We start from the raw sequence: 19,592 nt of genomic DNA, 5'->3' as shown, positions 1-19,592 counted from the left end.
GTCAAATTTAAATAGGTTATATCCTGGTGTGTTGTCCAGGTTGGATGTGAGTAAGGCGCATAGACCAGACGGAATACCCCCTCTTGTTCTGAGGGAGTATGCTGAAGCTCTGGCCCCTGTGCTTGCTCGCCTCTTTCGCCTTTGCGTCAAAACCCAAACTTTTCCTTCTTCTTGGAAGCATGCCTAGGCTCAGCCCATCCCGAAAAAGGGTGACCATCGTAATCCCTCTTACTATCGCCCCATTGCCCTAACTTCATCCCTCTCTAAGATTTTTGAAACTCTCTTAAGCTCTCATTTTCTCCGTCACCTTGAACTTCATTCTCTATTGTCGGATCACCAATAAGGCTTTTGCCAGGCGGGATCTACAAATGATCTGCTCTCCTACTGCACCCATCATTGGTCATCATCTCTAAGGGATTATGGGGAAACTTTCGTCATGGCTCTCTACATCTCCAAAGCATTTAACAGGGAATAGTACAAGTTTTTGCTTTCCAAATTTCCCTCTTATGGTTTCTCTCCCCCACTTTCTTCTCTAATTTGTAGCTTCATTGAGAACCGATCCATGGCAGTTGATGTCGAGGTATCGATCTCTTGCTCCTTCTCTACCAATAGTGGTGTCCCACAGGGTTCCGTTCTCTCACCTACTCTCTTCCTTCTTGTTATCAATGATTTACTTCACACTACGACTAATTCTATCCATCCTTACGCTGACGATTCTACTCTTCGCTCTTCTTCACATTTCCCCTTCCCCCTAACTCTCAAACTAGATCCATTTCTAGAGCTGGTAATATTTCATCTATCAATGCGGATCTGTGCAGCATCTCCGAATGGGGAGGTTGAAACATGGTTAAATTCAATAGTAATAAAGCTCAGTATTAACCAATTACACTTTCCAAATTGGATGATCTCCCACCAATCACATTCCAGAACGCAATCCTTCTGCCAAATTCTAAAATAGATATGCTAGGTCTCACCATTTCCACTAATATGTCATGGAAGCCACACATCCTCAACATTGCTAAAGCTGCCTCCCGAAAGCTGGGAATGATGTACAGAAGCCGTAGCTACTTCACTCCTGAGCAGTTGCTTTAAATATATACGAGATTCATTCGTCCTAACTTGGAGTACTGCTCTCATATCTGGGGTGACCCTTCTTCTGTCCAACTGTTAGATAGGGTGGAATCAAAGGCATTTCGTCTTATTAACTCACCTCCTTTAGTTGATAATCTTTCTTCCTTTTCTCTTCGCCGCAATGTTGCTTCGCTCTATCTCCTTTACAGGTACTTTAACGATTAATGTTCGATTGATTTGGTATCCTGTTTACCGCCGGCAAGGCCGTGGGCTCGTAACACTCGTCTTGCCCGCGGTGCCCACCGTTTCTCTGTGGATGTCGGTCACCCGTTATAGTACATCCTCCTTTCCTCAGACAGCCAAATTGTGGAATGGTCTGCCTTCTTCTGTGTTTCCATACTCACACAATGTCTCACTTCAAAAAGCTGGTTTTCCGGCATTTTCGTAGTATAGATTAATGAAAACAAAAATTATTTTCTATTTTTAATTTCTTTTTCCTCTTATTTCCACCCCCCCCCCCACTTAGCCCCGTTGTGGGTCATCGACATGTGCCTGGGTGAGCTATTCCCCGTAAAAACAAACACACACACACACACATATATATATATATATATATATATATATATATATATATATATATATATATATATATATATATATATATATATATATATATATATAAATTAATCTGTATATCCCATTCAACACATAGCTATACTTATGTGCACCACTGCTATAGTGTATCACTCAAGCAGATATTACCTTCTTCCCTGTACTGTACCACAGGGCAGAGATGGGCATATATACCGTTATTCTTAGACCTTGGGAATATTATTGGATAAAGGAAGGCTATAGGTAGGAGAATAAATCGTGAAGTTTACCTCCGAGATTAAAGCTAATGGCTAGTAAGGAAAAGACCGAGATAAGAAAAGCAAAGGGAACTAATGAACTGAATGTAGCAAGGAGGCGAAGTCAAACCCCAAGGGATTCTTCCAAATGTATCAAACTAAACACTAGATAAAATTGGACCAATCCAGTCATATACTGGCGACCTAACGGGTAACGACGGAGAAATGAGCAATAATCTGAACAGATTTTTCGAACAGTTTTCACCACTGAAAATTTAAACATGACACCCGAGGCACCGACTATATACAGAGATAGTGAAGAAAATAGAATGAGTGAGATAAGAGTGACCAGCAACGATGAAAATAAACAAATTGACAAACTAAAGCCTAATAAGTCACCAATTCCCGATGGGATATTTGCCAGAGTATTAATGTAAGGAAGAGCTCAGCAAATTTGTTTAACATGTCCTTAAACAAGGGTGTAGTACCAGAATCCTGGAGGATAGCAAATGTAATACCGATTTACAAGAAGGGAAATAGGTTACTAACCTCTAACTACCGTCCAATCAGTTAAACATCAGTTGTTGACAAATTGCTGGAAGCAATAATTTAAAACTCTATTCAAAATCACCTCGAGAAGCACTTGTTGATCAATGATTCCCAACATGGCTTCAGAAGTGGGCGTTCATGTCTGACAAATCTATTAACATTCTTTTCATCCGTTTTTGAATCAGTGGATGACGGGCACGTTTATGAAGTGGTATACCTCGACTTTAGCAAAACCTTCGACAGACTCCCCCACGAAAGACTAATACGAAAAGTGGAAACTCTCAATTGGAGAAGATATTAAAAAATGGATTAGGGCGTGGTTACAGGACATGAAACAGCGAGTAGACATTAACAGCACTAAATCTGATTGGGGAGCGTCATTAGTGAAGATCCCCATTACTATTTATTATATATATATATATATATATATATATATATATATATATATATATATATATATATATATATATATATATATATATATATATATATATATATATATATATATATATATATATATATATATATATATATATATAAACGACATAGATATTGGCGTAGACAGCAACATAAGTAAATTTGCTGACGACACTAAAATGGGGCGCGTAATTAAATCTGACGACGAGTCGGCAAAATTACAAGAAGGTCTAAACAAATTTTTCGCATGGTCTGAAAAATGGCAGATAAAATTTAATGTGGACAAATGTAAAGTACTTAGTCTAGGAGATGTAAACAGAGAAACCAGTTACCAGATGAACAACGTTGTTATATAGAAATCCGACTGTGAGAAAGACTTAGGAGTAATGATAGTAGAAATCTTAAACCACGACAACAATGGGTATTTTCTCGAAACAAGTCTAACCATTTGTTTTGTTTTTAATGGGATTAGCCCCCCCTGGGCACAGGTCACTGACCCACATCAGGGTCTGGGGGGGAGGGGGTTATAATAATAAAAATAATAATAAAAATAATAATAATAAAAATAATAATAATAAAAATAATAATAATAAAAAAAATAATAATAAAAATAAAAATAAAAATAAAAATAATAATAACAATAATAATAATTCATAATATATAAGAAATAAAAAAGAATGAAATAATAATAATAATAATAATAATAATAATAATAATAATAATAATAATAATAATAATAATAATAAGGACAGAAAATTTTGAAAAAAAAGATCATGAGTGAGAAACAATATATGTATTCTGTGTTGTCAAAGGAAGAGAAACAATTGAGACCCAGAACTTGTGTGTAAATGAGGCAGAAATTCAGATCAGTGACCTGGGACTTGGTCACAATTTTCGTGATGCCATATGGCAGCAGGGTCTACCATTAGACAACACATTATGCTTCCAATATCTTCCCAGGAGGTAGTACCTCCCTGTTTGGTAGCTGCCAACTACTACTACTACTACTTGGGTTCATACAATGGAGTAATAGTTACAAGGCTAGCGAGGTTATCATAAAACTATATCTTGCACTTGTGAGACCTCACTTGGATTAAGCGGTTCAGTTTTGGTCACCATACTACAGAATGGATATAGAATCTGTTATAAAGAATTCAGAGGAGCATGAGAAGACTAATCCCGGGCTTTAGGAACCTTGAGTACAGAGACAGATTAAAGCATCTTAATTTGCACTCCCTCGAGACATAGAGTGAGGGGCGCTATGATCGAGGTTTATAAATGGAAGTCAGGGAAAAACAAAGGTGATATAATAAAGGTACTCAAACTATCCAACCAGGAGCGATCTCGTAGCAATGGTTTTAAGTTAGACAAATTTAGATTTAGGTGCGAAATAGTTAAACATTGGTTTGGAAATATAGTGGATGGGTGGAACAAGTTATCGAACATCATCATTAAATCGAATACGTTGGATAGCTTCAAATATAGGTTTGGTCAATAGGCCCGCTGCAGTTTCTTCCATTCTTATGTTCTTATCTAATAGTAAATACCAGGTAAATTGTACACAGATGCAGGATACATTATTATAAACTAGACTGTAAGTAACTGCTATATACATTACTTCAAAGTATATCCAAATACATATATATATACCAGGTATATTATATGCTACAGGGATTCCGTATAACTAAAGACTTTACCTAATCTGCAACATGTTGAAGTTAATTGTTAGGTTATCCTCAACATATTATAGAATCCCTCAGCATTTTCGGGATAATGTGAAATCATGGTTACACAGATTTTCTGTAAAACACACACACACACACACACACACACAAAACAACTATTAAATATATGCTTTTATCGTTCTGTCCTGCTAACTTCCTACTTGCTCTTCAGAGCTGATGGTGAAGGACGCCCGCTGCACGTTTCAGCTGGCCAGCCTCTATCAGGAAAAGACCCGCCTGATAGAGCAAATCACTGAGCTGGAGAGTTCCCCGCCACACCTCAGAGTCCCCAGGACCACCCAGGCCATGTAAGTCTACATCCCGAGCGAGTGGTAAACACAGCACACATGTATTACAACACACCGACTACACACTGAATTAATTCTTAAATATTTTCCATACTAATCAAACCATAAAGATAGAACCACGTGTGAACAATAGAGCAAGTATCAAAGCTTTATTATTAATCGATTTGCTTGACTACTGACTGATTGATTAACAACAGCTTAAGTCTGTTGTGTAAAACTTTGAGCACAGTTGTGGGTGGAACCTGTAGGTCTCCTGATCGATTTTCGGGGGCTGCATGCAAAAGACGCTTGTATCCTCTCGACCATATCATTAGGGATGTTTTGACGACCATACCCTTTCTTGTGTAGGACACTTTCGGTTTCTTTAAACTTTCTGTACCAGTCTCGATTATAGTACTGTTTTTGATGGGGAATCCTTTCCGTATGTTGTGCAGAAGTTCCACTGAGTTTGGGTAACGGATTTGTATTCAATAAAGTATTCGAAGTATTGTGTCTTCTCGTGTGCAGTTGTAATAATTGGGTTTCCATGCACAGACACAACCTGAAGCAAGCATAAATTACGATATCAGTAAGATTAGGCGTCAATCAATTAGTCAGTAGTCAAGCTAACCGATAAATAATAAACTTTGTTAGTTGCTCGATCGTTTACACATGGTTATGGCTTTATATCATAATTAGTATGGAAACTATTAAAGAATCAAAGGATATAGATATAGATATAGAGATATAGATATATATATATATATATATATATATATATATATATATATATATATATATATATATATATATATATATATATATATATATATATATATATATATATAGATATATATATAGATATAGATATATATATATATATATATATATATATATATATATATATATATATATATATATATATATATATATATATATGATAGATATATATAGATAGATAGATATATATATATATATATATAGATATATAGAAGATATATATATATATATATATATATATATATATATATATATATATATAGTATATATATATATATATATATATATATATATATATATATATATATATATATATATATATATATATATATATATATATATAAATATACATATATATAAATAAATATATATAAATAAATAAATATATATAAATAAATAAATATATATAAATAAATAAATATATATAAATAAATATATATAAATAAATATATATAAATAAATAAATATAAATAAACATAAATAAATATATATAAATAAATATATATAAATAAATAAATATAAATAAATACATATATATATATATATATATATATATATATATATATATATATATATATATATATATATATATATATATATATATATATATATATATATATATATATATATATATATATATATACATATATATATATACATATATATATATATATATATATATATTGTTAGGCCTTCTCTTAATTTACTTAAATATCCAGGTTCTAGGCGTAACCAAACAAAAAAAGTGAAGTAAATTAAAAGGGAATAAAAATAAATAAAGTAAACCTTTAAGAATTTAATTAATTAAATATTAACACAATAAAGAGCCTCGTAGGCTGTCACAACAAATTGATTCACCATCGAAACTTTTAAGACACAAATGATACTAAACATCGAAACATCAAAAGAATAAAAATAAAGCATTGGATTACGTTAACACTGCATAAACATAAAACCTAACACTGAAATTAACTAACGTGAAACAACACTGAATTACTTAAATGTAACGAAACAAATACTGATGGACATAAATAGAGACATAAATAGGTACTCACATAGATATACCACATTGGTGGCGACAGGAACAACACAAATAATTTAAGTATAAGTAACAGGTGACGAGTGTCACTCAAAGGATGTGGACTGTATGACAAGAGGACTGAACTAACTCCGTCAGTTGGTGGGTCCTATATATAAGGTCGGCTCCCGCCACGCGACCCGCCGGTGGGTCGTTTAACGATGCAGATGGTCGTTAGAGAACAAAGAATTCTGGTTACAATACAAAATAAAGAAATAAGATGGGCTTGAACAAATAATGACAGTTAAAACCTTAACAGCACAGGGTAAGGTGACTAGAATATATAATAGTAAATTTAACACATCATTACAGGAATAATATGGAACAACATGGGAGCAAGTTACATATAAAAAAAATAGAAAAAATACGACACAGTCGTAACAAAATATATATATATATATATATATATATATATATATATATATATATATATATATATATATATATATATATATATATATATATATATATATATATATATATATATATATATATATATATATATATATATATATATATATATAATCAACGACCTCACTAAAAATGAAGTATATATATATATATATATATATATATATATATATATATATATATATATATATATATATATATATTAAGTACACTGTGCTACATTGCCTTATTTTCTACTACCTTTGGTCTCTATACCGGAAATCATATAATGTAAATTAATTAATTTATTAGATTTTGTATAATTTTCTTTTTAACAACTAATGTTTGTACATTCGTTTATATTCGGCTTAATAATTGATGCACTCTATATTAACTTCCTGATTTATCCTTTCCTTGCTCAAAAACATGACTACATTATGATCACACGGGCAGTCTTGCTGACCTCGTGTTAGGGATCCCTCATAATAACTGACCTGTGAACTGGTGTACCATCCTTCTCCAGCTTGACCTCCCGGAGAAGCATCTACCAGGGCGTGACCACCCTCCTCCATCCTCCACCCGAGCAGCAGCACCTCTACGCCCAAACCCTCAGGTTGGTACACACACACACACACACACACACACACACACACACACACACACAAATATATACACACGCACACACATATAAACACGCATACACACACAAATATATACACACGCACGTACACACACACACTCACGTCTTCTAACTCAAAGAAAATATCAATAATAAACCCAAGAATAACCGCACACAACCAAAGCCCCAATACTTCAGCACACCAACAGGAGGCGTTTCTCTCACACACCATCTTTCAAGCACACAAGCACACCCGCACACAAACTATCAAACATACAAATTCTCCATCACACCTGCACACCAGCTCTCCGATACACGATATCATTAATTTATTGACTCAGCCGTACACCCACAATCCAACACACTAAATCTCAACATATGCTCTAGACAACATGTCAACTGTCCAACACACCAACTCTCCGACACACTAGCTGCCTAACACATAAAATCATCACCAACAGCGCACAGTGTCCTCCACAGCCTGGGGTGGTGTGACAAAGTGTCCTCCACAGCCTGGGGTGGTGTTACAGTGTCCTCCACAGGCTGGGGTGGTGTGACAAAGTGTCCTCCACAGCCTGGGGTGGTGGAAGTGTCCTCCACAGGCTGGGGTGGTGTGACAGTGTCCTCCACAGCCTGGGGTGGTGTTACAGTGTCCTCCACAGCCTGGGGTGGTGTGACAAAGTGTCCTCCACAGCCTGGGTGGTGTGACAAAGTGTCCTCCACAGCCTGGGTGGGTGACAAAGTGTCATCCACAGCCTGGGGTGGTGACAGTGTCATCCACAGCCTGGGGTGGTGTGACAAAGTGTCATCCACAGGCTGGGGTGGTGTTACAGTGTCATCCACAGCCTGGGGTGGTGTGACAAGTGTCATCCACAGCCTGGGGTGGTGTGACAAAGTGTGCTCCACAGCCTGGGGTGGTGTGACAAAGTGTCATCCACAGCCTGGGTGGTGTGACAAAGTGTCATCCACAGCCTGGGGTGGTGTGACAAAGTGTCATCCACAGCCTGGGGTGGTGTGACAAAGTGTCATCCACAGCCTGGGGTGGTGTGACAAAGTGTCATCCACAGCCTGGGTGGTGTGACAGTGCCATCCACAGGCTGGGGTGGTGTGACAAAGTGTCATCCACAGCCTGGGGTGGTGTGACAAGTGTCATCCACAGCCTGGGGTGGTGTGACAAAGTGTCATCCACAGCCTGGGGTGGTGTGACAAAGTGCCATCCACAGCCTGGGGCGGTGTGACAAGTGTCATCCACAGCCTGGGATGGTGTGACAAAGTGCCATCCACAGGCTGGGGTGGTGTGACAGTGTCATCCACACCCTGGGGTGGTGTTACAGTGTCATCCACAGGCTGGGGTGGTGTTGCGTCATCCACAGCCTGGGATGGTGTGACAAAGTGCCATCCACACCCTGGGGTGGTGTTACAGTGTCATCCACAGGCTGGGGTGGTGTGACAGTGTCATCCACAGCCTGGGGTGGTATGACAGTGTCATCCACAGCCTGGGGTGGTGTGACAGTGTCATCCACACCCTGGGGTGGTGTTACAGTGTCATCCACAGGCTGGGGTGGTGTGACAGTGTCATCCACAGGCTGGGGTGGTGTGACAGTGTCATCGACAGGCTGGGGTGGTGTGACAGTGTCATTCACATCCTAGGGTGGTGTGACAGTGTCATCCACAGGCTGGGGTGGTGTGACAGTGTCATCCACAGCCTGGGGTGGTGTGACAGTGTCATCCACAGCCTGGGGTGGTGTGACAGTGTCATCCACAGGCTAGGGTGATGTGACAGTGTCATCCACAGGCTGGGGTGGTGTGACACAGTAACACCGTGTGTATAGTTACTATTTGTTTGGTGTCTTGTTAATAGCAGTTCAATGAACAGTCATTGGCTGTCAATAACTTGTCGAGTCATTCTTTGCTCAAAAAAACTCTGTCCAGAGCCAATAACTGTTCTGTACTTCATTAAAAAGCGCATAACAGGAAGTTTACAAATCTACGCTACATCCGTAGATTGTGGAAACAATACCAAGTAATCCTGACAGCTACAACAATAGATTAAAAATAAAATGACATTCATCTTCCACTCGTCCAATAGTATTATGTATGAGCTAATATGTCTTGTTGTTTTGGAATGACTGACAAAATTTTGTGTATGTCAGACCCGTGGACTGCTCAGACTACCTGATGATGGGCTACACTACCAGTGGCGTCTACAACATTTACCCCTTCAGGTAAGTCCTTTCTGTCTCATGTTGTTTTACTGTGTTTCCGTTTATGAAAAACGTTAGTATCAGAATATCTCGATTGTGTCCACCAGCTCCCGGGACAACGTTAAGAATGTGCGCATACTACAAACCAAGTGTAAAGTAAGGCACCCAACCTTATATAGTGCCTAAAACTGTCGTCTCCTAGGCTTGGGGTTCGGTGTGTGAAGTGTCTAAACGGACGTTCCCTTTAATTATTGTAACTTATCAAATGCCGATGTTTTTCAGGGACGGATTCTATACATAAAATAAAATAAAAATCAGATTGAAATTAAGGAAGAATGTAAGTTATGCAATAGTAGAGCACCTGTGAGCTGGAGAGCATCCTTACACCCGGACTCTGTGACACGCATCACGACGGTGGGCAGCCAACAAACATCATGAGTAGTGAACTCGTGAGTCATGTAGACATAACATTGTGAACAATAGTGTGTCAAGATATTCTGTTTGTCTATACTTTATGCATCAACGTCACCAAAATGTCATTGTGACAATAAATTATCAGCTCTGAGTTAGCTCTTGTTTCCTTGCTGATAACATGTTGTGGGGCCCTGGATCCTCCCATATGTAAGTAGGATGTCTCTAAGCCATTCCTTACCTGTACTGGTACAGAGTTATGGTGTCTCTATGCACTGACTCGTATATCTAAATACAGGTATTGGTAGTCCCCGTATCAATTATCATCAACGCAGTACTGGAGTTGAATAAATTTCTTTACATATTTATAGAACATTGTTTAAAATCTTAGTTCCATTGTATTTCTTGGTGACAATCTATCAGGTGGTGTCGTCTCTGAGACCTACATATACAGGTAAATAAAAATTCTAACTTCCCATATATTAACAGCTGTCGGTGCTCGAAGCCAGTGAAGGTGTGGTGTGACATGGAGTCGGAAGGGGGCGGATGGACGGTGTTTCTGGCCCGGAATAACCAAACACACAGGGAGAACTTCAACCGTACCTGGAATGACTACCGTGAGGGCTTCGGGAACGCCTCGGGGGAGTACTGGCTGGGTATGTACCCTTGTACCGTATACGAGTATATCGGGCGCCGCGTCGTATCCTCCTCCAGGGTCAGGTTGTGTGTTTGTTAGTTTATGGAGGACATTGAATATATGATATTTATGAATGGAAGATGAGAAATCGTGCAGAAAAAGTGGACGTAAAAGGAAGATTGTGGGAATATTGCGAGCAACTACTGCATGTATTATGTGAGAAAGAGGTGGAGTTATCCTGTTGAGGAAATGGGTAATTGGATAATGTCAAAAAAAATGAGGAATAAGTAACTTTAAGATAGTGAGGCGTATGAAGAAGACGGATTTACCGATAAAATGTTAAGAATGAAAAGTGAAACAGGGATAGAATGGTCGACAAATTGCACAGGAAGGAAAACTGACTGTATTAAAGAAGAGAGATGCAGGTGCAAATAAAGACGATGATGATGTGTGGATCAAATTTAGAGAACATGACTGAAAAGGTTTTATAAAAGGTGAACAATTTATTGTGACTTTTGTGGATCGAGAAATCCACACGATAGACTAGATAGAAAATGCTGAAGGAAGTACTGAATATGGGTGTGTGTATATACTATATACAGTACATCCTTGGGTGACGGCACTCAGAGAGAAGCACTGGGCTTCACACATTTTTTTTTTACGGGGAATAGCCCAGCGAGGCGCAGGTCATCGATCCACAACGGGGCTGAGGGTGCGAAAAAATGAGAGTAAAAAGAATTTAAAGATAGAAAAGAAAAAGATTACAATAATCTACACCACGAAGATGCCGGAAAACCAGCTTTTTGAAGTGAGACATTGTATGAGTATGGAAACACAGAAGAAGGCAGAGCATTCTACAGTTTGGCTGTGTGAGGAAAAGAGGATATACTATAACGGGTTATTCTAGTGTGAACGACACCCACAGAGAAACGGCAGGCACCGCGGGCCGCGAATTTTTTTTTTTTTTTTCTGAGGGCTTCCGTCATTTTGGACAAGGGGCACCGTCGCAGTGTTTGAAGCGCGGCTCCACTGTACACTCCGTAAGTAACAGAGAAAAAGAGAAGATCATTCATGCTTGGCTTAATCCAAACGTAATAGATACTATTACAAACAAATAATAACCTAACCTAACCTAGCCAGCACGGCCAAGATAGAACGAATTCTTGCTGCCACCAGCTGATTGTACAGTGGTGCCGCGCTTCAAACACTGCGAAGTGCCGCTTGTTCAAAATCTCGGAAGCTCTCAGGAAAATAAAATTTCGCCCGCGGGCCAGAGGAGTGTTACGAGCCCGCGGCTTTGCCGGCGGTACACAGTATGACAAATCCACCGAATAATGTCCGTTAAAGTACCTGTAAAAGAGAGAGTGTAACACAACATTGCGGCGAAGAGAAAGGGAAGAAAATTATAAACTAAAGGGGAGAGTTAATAAGACGAAATTCCTTTAATTCCACCCTATCTAACAGTTGGACAGAAGACGAGCCACCCCAGATAAGAGAGCAGTACTCCAAGTTAGGACGAATGAATCCCTTATATATTTGAAGCAACTGCTCAAGAGTGAAGTAGCTACGGCATCTGTACAGCATTCCCAGCTTTCGGGAGGCAGCTTTAGCAATGTTGAGGATGTGTGGCTTCCATGACATATTAGAGGATATGGTGACGCCGAGCATATCTACTTTAGAATTTGGCGGAATGCTTGCGTCCTGAAATGTGATTGGTGGGAGATCATCTAATTTGGAAAATGTAATTGGTAAATACTGAGTTTTATTACTATTGAATTTAGCCAAGTTTCTATCTCCCCATTCGGAGATGCTGCACAAAACCGCATTAATAGCTGTAATGATATCAGCTCGAGAAATAGATCTAGTTTGAGAATTAGGGGGAAGGAGAAAATGTGATGAAGAGTGAAGAGTAGAATCATCAGTGGAAGAATGGATAGAATTAGTCGTAGTGTGAAGTAAATCATTGATTAAATGAAGGAAGAGAGTAGGTGAAAGAACAGGTCCCTGTGGGACACCACTATTGGTAGAGAAAGAGCGAGAGATCAACCTCTCGACAACAACTGCCATGGATCGGTTCTAAAGGAAGCTAGAAATTAGAGAACAAAGTGGAGGAGAGAAACTATAAGAGGGAAGTTTAGAAAGCAAAGACTTGTGCCATGTCAAATGCTTTGGAGATGTAGAGGACCACGACGAAAGTTTCCCCATAATCCCTAAAAGTATGACCAAAGATGGGTGCAGTAGGAGAGCAGATCACCAGTAGATCTCGCCTGGCGAAAGCCTTACTGGTGATCAGACAAAAGAGATTGGCATTCAAGGTGACCGAGAAAATGAGAGTTAAGATAGTTACGAAAATCTTAGAGAGGGATGAAGTTAGGACACTGGGTCGATAGTTAGAGGGATTGGAATGGTCACTCTTCTTCGGGATGGGCTGAACCGAGGCATGCTTCCAAGAAGAAAGAAAAGTTTGGGTTTTGAGGCAAAGGCGAAAAAGGCAAGCAAGCACAGGGACCAGAACTTCAGCACACTCCCTTAGAATACGAGGGGGTATTCCGTCTGGTCCAAGTGCCTTACTCACATCCAACCATAAGAACATAATAATGGAGGAAAGTCCAGAGGACCTATTGGCCCATACTTTACTGTCACTTGGAATTAAATAAGACGATCATCCATTTATGATATAATAATACGAGTTATTAAAGACGTCACTTCCGTTAGTGAACTCTGAGGTGACTCGAGAGGCCGATACGGGAGTAGCAGGACCGTCCATAGATGTTAAGTGTGTGGAGGCGTTCATGTACTGCGGGAGGGTGTTAACTTGCTTCCCGGTGTTACTTATAGCTCCTAACACAAGTAGTGGTGTAAACTTGCTTCATGGTGTTACTTAGACAAGTCGTAGGTATAGTTTGTGGCTTTTGGGGACTACCAGCTTAAGAGAGTACCAAGTGATGCCACCTTCACCCTTACAGGAAATGAGGTGCTGTACCTCATGACCAACACCCGATTCTACAACCTGCGTATGGACTTCCGGCTGATTACGGGTGAACTCAAGTGGGGCGAGTGGTATAAGTTCAAAGTGAAGAACGAGGCCAGCAGGTGAGATACTCTTGCCTTTGTCTGTCTCTCTGACTCCTATCTACTTATTATTTTGTGTCTTTCTTATTTTCGTCTAACCTACAAATCAGCGTTCATCAGTTGGTTTATCCAAGCATCTGTTCATCTCTGTATCCGTCTTAAAATAACTGCCCCCTTTGTCTCTTTCTCGCTCTCCTGTTTGTCCTCCCGTTAAGTCTTTCTCTTTATTTGCCTATGAACCAACAAACTACTTCAGCGGTGATCTGCTTATCTTATATATCTCTCTGTTTAAATATTATCAATGATAGTTTTCTACTTCTGGAACAGCTTCTCTTTATCTTGGGTTAATGGTATGAAGGTGAATTTTCACTAAACCTACAGTAGATACATCCGCTTTGCATCAGTCGGAGAACAAAGTCGTTTTCAAAATATCTTGCATTTTGTTATAAAGTGGACGCCTGAGTAATGGTGCTGGTAGTTAGCTCGCCGCTATGATCCTGTGATCCTCCACCAAACTGACAGACAACTACTAAGGAACCTACCAGGAGCCTTTCTACGTTAGGAAAATGTGTAGTATGTTACACTGTTACAGAGTCCATTCTTACATCTTCAGTTACGAGGAATAATCCTTGTCGGAATCTTTGTGAATCTGGGCTGAGGAAAGCAGTATTTCCTTTTTATTGATTCGAGAAAACATTAAGTACTTCAGTTTCAAATTCAATGGGCCATATTATCTAAATTTGCCCACATGACGTAAACTGTGCTTTTGATACACTGTTCAGTTTACAAGTCACAACTGCAGTATTAACTCCCTTGTTATAGAGTGAGTCTTCTTAAACAAACTAGTGATAAGAAACACAATTTTTAGTGGTCTGTAGAAGTAATTCTTTGTTTAATATGAAGATAATTTACTGAGTATTTCATATTGAGAAATTCTAGGATATTAATTAGCCTTACGAAGATCATACATTCGTTACAGCGAATTCAAAATGTCCAGTTTTCTAGACCCGATATAAGTGATGCTTTAGTAACGATCATTTTCTTGGCGTAAAACAAACTGAGATAACGCTACAAGAATTAATATGTTATTAGCGTGAAGTGAACACAGATAATTCACTGAATATCACTATTTCTACATGAAAACATACAAAATATTAAAGTATTAAGATTTAATATTAATTCTCTTGGTGTTAAATTAACATGACCTTAGAAATAAGTATTTTTTACAGGAAAAGAACAATTAATGTTAATGTTAACAAAAATTCATATCATGTAAGTTACACACAAATGTTCACATGGTTCATGCAGCTTAAGTTTTCAAGGTGCTAATTATTTTCCTTGGCAATGAACATCTCACGGTGACTCTAACCTGGGCCACCTTGTCTCAACAGGTACCAACTGGAGGTTCCCTCATACAATGGGTTGAGCACGATCGACCACTGCTTCTCCCTCAGTAACGGCCGTTATTTCTCCACATATGACTACGATAACGACGGTAGCTCAGGTCAGTCCCTCTATTTATGATTTTATGTTCTCTTCCTTATGTCACACACACACACAGACACACTGGGGCTAATACAACGCTCGGCCACATCCGCCGAGTCCTACAGGGTGTGGTCTAACCATGTTGAAAAAATACCTAAGGATATCAATCCATGTTATAAAAATACTGTGTGCTGTTGGAATCTCCAACCGAAGGTTGAGTCACTGAATTTTTAGCCTTGATTGTCTTGTGTGTGAGAGTTTTTGGCACAAAAGCAGCTATCGATATAATTTGTTTATAATAGCAAAACAAAAATAAAATTGTCAAAACAAATAGAATAATATATACCAAAAGAACTGGGGATTACAAAACCTGAAAAAATTTAAAATATGATCATATGGAGCAGGTTGCTTTTCATTGAGAAAGAAAATTAATATTAAATTATAAGAAACTAATTTTTTTTTTTGGGCACCCCCCTACATCCTGTGTAAGGTGAAGCACAGAAGCGTTTACAGTGCCCAACAGGGAAGCATGCTAAGTTCATGCTTGCCTTTACGTCTCATGAGTTAAGGGCGTAGAAGCCTGAAGGGTCATCGTTTTTTTTTTGTCGTCATGGGTGTAGAAGCCTGAAGAGTCAATGGTTTTTGTCATCAAGTTATTGGAAGCTCCAACAACTTTCCCTGAATACGAATTCGCAACTTTCGATTTACAACACGTACCTACATTACTGCTAGGTGAACAGGGACCAAGGGGCAAGGAAACATGTCCAAACAACTTTTTCCACCGGCCCGGAAATCGAACCCGTGACATCTCGCTTGCGAGGCAAGGGCGGTACCGTTCTACCACCGGCGCCCCCAGAAACTAGATTGAGTTTGTTAAAAGTAAAATTAACATTAAAAAATAAAAGGTATCCTATCTGAAGTTAAATTCAAATTCAAACCAAAATGTAAATGGAATGACTAGGTTTTGACCGTACTACTAGTGTGTTTACAATAGTCTGGAGCCATATAATACCCAAAGTTTAATTATATCAAGTCAACTCACTTCGAGTCGAAAATTCGTCCATCACTGCACATGACGTCATCTGGCTGGCAGCCCAGAGGTGTGGTCCGGGGTGGGACCTCAGTTACCAGCTGGCCGACGCGTCATGGTGTGAAGGTCTATGACAATGCCTGATAAATGCTCCACATGATAAAAGTTTGATATTTCATCGATTTCCTAAGCACAAAAAGCATAGAAGAAAGTGGATTTTATTGTTGGCAGGTTTAAATTCAAATTCCCTGAAGTCAAACTTTCGACCAGGAAACCGGATGTTGCTTGAAACTGTAATATAGCCTAGCCACCTGTAATCTATCTAGTGGCTATATTGATAAATTAAAAAGCTCTACACATATATACTTGAATTCACTGATTTACTGTAATAGCTCGGGGAGAGAGAATCATGATAATTATAATCATTAAAATTTGTTATTATTTTCTTAAACTATTTTATTTCATTCTTGTATTCCTGCTGCACCCCTCCCCCCTCCAGTAAACAGCTAGCCCATATGCCTATGATTACTTAATTGCTTTTACACTGATAGTTCGTGTGAGTACTGTAGACTTGGTTTAGACTTTGATAATACGCTTCTAAACGAAAAAGTTTGCCACCATCCTGACACTGGTCTGTTGAAGAAAAAAAAATGCCACATGTTTTGAAGACTTGCATGAAATACCATTTACGTGGTCGATGCATAATAAACGTATGATATCACACTCGACAGTCACTCACTCTCACAGCAATGAAAGAAATCTATCATGATCTTGTTTACCAACACCTGATACACTGTCACACACTATGGGGGGGGGCCTCTGGCTCTTCAAAAACACAATCACTGGTTACTGCTCAAAAGAGAGTTGTGCGCACAATGACCAACTTGAAATAAACAGATCACACAAACGAAAAATTTGCTATATTGAAAATTTCAAAATTTGAAAATATTAACACCTACTGCTGTGCCCTCTTTGTTTACAAATCTATCAATAAGTTGCTTGATAATAATTATTTCCAGTTCCGGAATAATCAGAGATTCAACTTAAGGCACCCAGAGCTACTAAGACCACCCCCCATGCGCTACTCTCAGTCTCAGACCTCCATAAAATATCACTGTGTGGAACAATTTACCCCCACCCATCCAAGCAAAGACTACTCTCCCTTCCTTTAAATCATCTCTTAAAAAATATCTATTGTCTAAGTATTAATATTTCTTGTATCACCTACTATATTTATAGTACCTGCTTTTATTGTACTATCAAAACCGTTTTATCGGAAATTATCATGTAAATAGATAAGTAATTACCATTGTAATAAACATAATTGCCAACTAGACATAATCCTGACAGCTCTGTCCTCTTGTTCAACCTTATTACTGTACAACCCATGTTGTACTGCTCCCCCAGTATACTTATGTTTTTCAATTCCACTGTAATTTATGTATACACACACACACATATATATATATATATATATATATATATATATATATATATATATATATATATATATATATATATATATATATATATATATATATATATATATATATATATAAATAATCAACACCTCAACCCGCCAGGATTCGAACCCACGGCCCACGAGCCCTTGACTGTGACGGTGGAACGCTACCTCTGGACCAACAATATACTAAAAGCAGTTCTAGACTCTGTTGTATTTCACACAAAGCTTGTTCAACGAGCTTATGGCGCCATAAACCTCTAATGGGGACTACCCGTATCACGTAGGTGGTCAGAGTAACGTTTTACCAAATCCGGCTTTGAAACACGAGGATCCATATATATTTCATTAGCCCAATAAAGCACGCGGACTTCTACATACAATCAGCACCTCAACCCGCCAGGATTCGAACCACGGCCCACGAGCCCATGACTGTGACTGGGGAACGCTAACTCTGGACCACCAGGATACTAAAAGCAGTCCTAGACTCTGTTATATTTCACACAAAAGAGAGCTCAGTTTCTCAACTGGCTCAGCCATGTTAATATTGTTATTATTATCCGCTCTGTATCTGTGTTTATCTGGCTAAAAAACTGTTTCAGTTCAATTCAATTCAGTAATGAGTGTGTGTATAGTTGAAACGAATTGTGATGAGAGGACGGGTTTTCCCTTTCATTTAATTTATGCTGATGGTTCGTCCGCATCTAAACGATACTTATTAAAATCAATCAAATCTCAGTATTCCTTGATGTTCAAAGTCATCTACTCCAACTGACATTTTTCCTTCCTGCCACCACAGGCAAGAACTGCGCCCAGGAGAGTAAGGGTGGGTGGTGGTACAATAACTGCGGCAACCTTGACCCCACAATCCCCTACACACCTTTGGGCCAACTCAATACCACCTGTACCCACAAGAATTACAACAAAAAGGTTCCAATGCTTGGTCCCTGGCTGCAGATGAAGATGCGGCCAACCATCTGCAGCGACAACGTCAAGGCTGTCTACTTCAACGGCTACACCTGTCAGTCACATAATGATTGAAACCACATGTTTTAACAAGTACCGGCTACAGATTTGACTCACGTTACGTGAGTTTTAACCAGATGCCCAGCTTCCGTGACACTTTTATATGTGAATTAATGTCTCCCAAAATAATATATAATTCCAGGTGTATTATAAAATAGTTTAATACAAATTGTAAACATAAAATGTACGAAAAAATAAACCTTATTCTAACAACTAGTGACTTGTGTGGCATTAAATCCTGCTCCGTTGACTTAGATAAACCACATGATTATCACTGAGTAGCGATGTAAATATATATATATCACAATATACACAAATACTCACCACAAAATATGACAACAATATTCTTCTATCGTTCACTACTATTACAGTACTTTGCTGTCTCCCGGATTCGAGTATGACGATCATCCAGGCATGGTACAATGATATGGGTTATTTGGGATGTTGTTATATATGTGTATGTTTATATGCTGCCTTTATTGATTACATATACATTATATAT

The 19,592-nt window shown here is 38.4% G+C and overlaps 2 protein-coding genes across 2 annotated transcripts in view; one reads left to right on the top strand and one right to left on the bottom strand.

The window, feature by feature from the left end:
• The window catches only part of LOC121863319 (techylectin-5A-like), a gene marked incomplete in the record, with an annotated part of 100,005 nt that overhangs the window by 20,864 nt on the left and 59,549 nt on the right, over positions 1-19,592 (bottom strand).
• On the top strand, positions 4,756-19,306 carry LOC121863318 (techylectin-5A-like). The gene is made up of 7 exons (XM_042361937.1): positions 4,756-4,917; positions 7,668-7,757; positions 9,917-9,988; positions 10,868-11,034; positions 13,982-14,108; positions 15,479-15,591; positions 18,864-19,306. Exons 1-7 carry the CDS (start codon positions 4,787-4,789, stop codon positions 19,103-19,105), a joined length of 942 nt encoding a protein of 313 aa, XP_042217871.1. The 5' UTR covers positions 4,756-4,786; the 3' UTR covers positions 19,106-19,306.

The sequence above is a fragment of the Homarus americanus genome, unplaced genomic scaffold (genome assembly GCF_018991925.1).
Source record: "Homarus americanus isolate GMGI-L3 unplaced genomic scaffold, GMGI_Hamer_2.0 scaffold46197, whole genome shotgun sequence".
In the NCBI taxonomy this organism is placed as follows: Eukaryota; Metazoa; Arthropoda; class Malacostraca; order Decapoda; family Nephropidae; genus Homarus; species Homarus americanus.
This window is presented reverse-complemented; position numbering and strand designations above follow the sequence as displayed.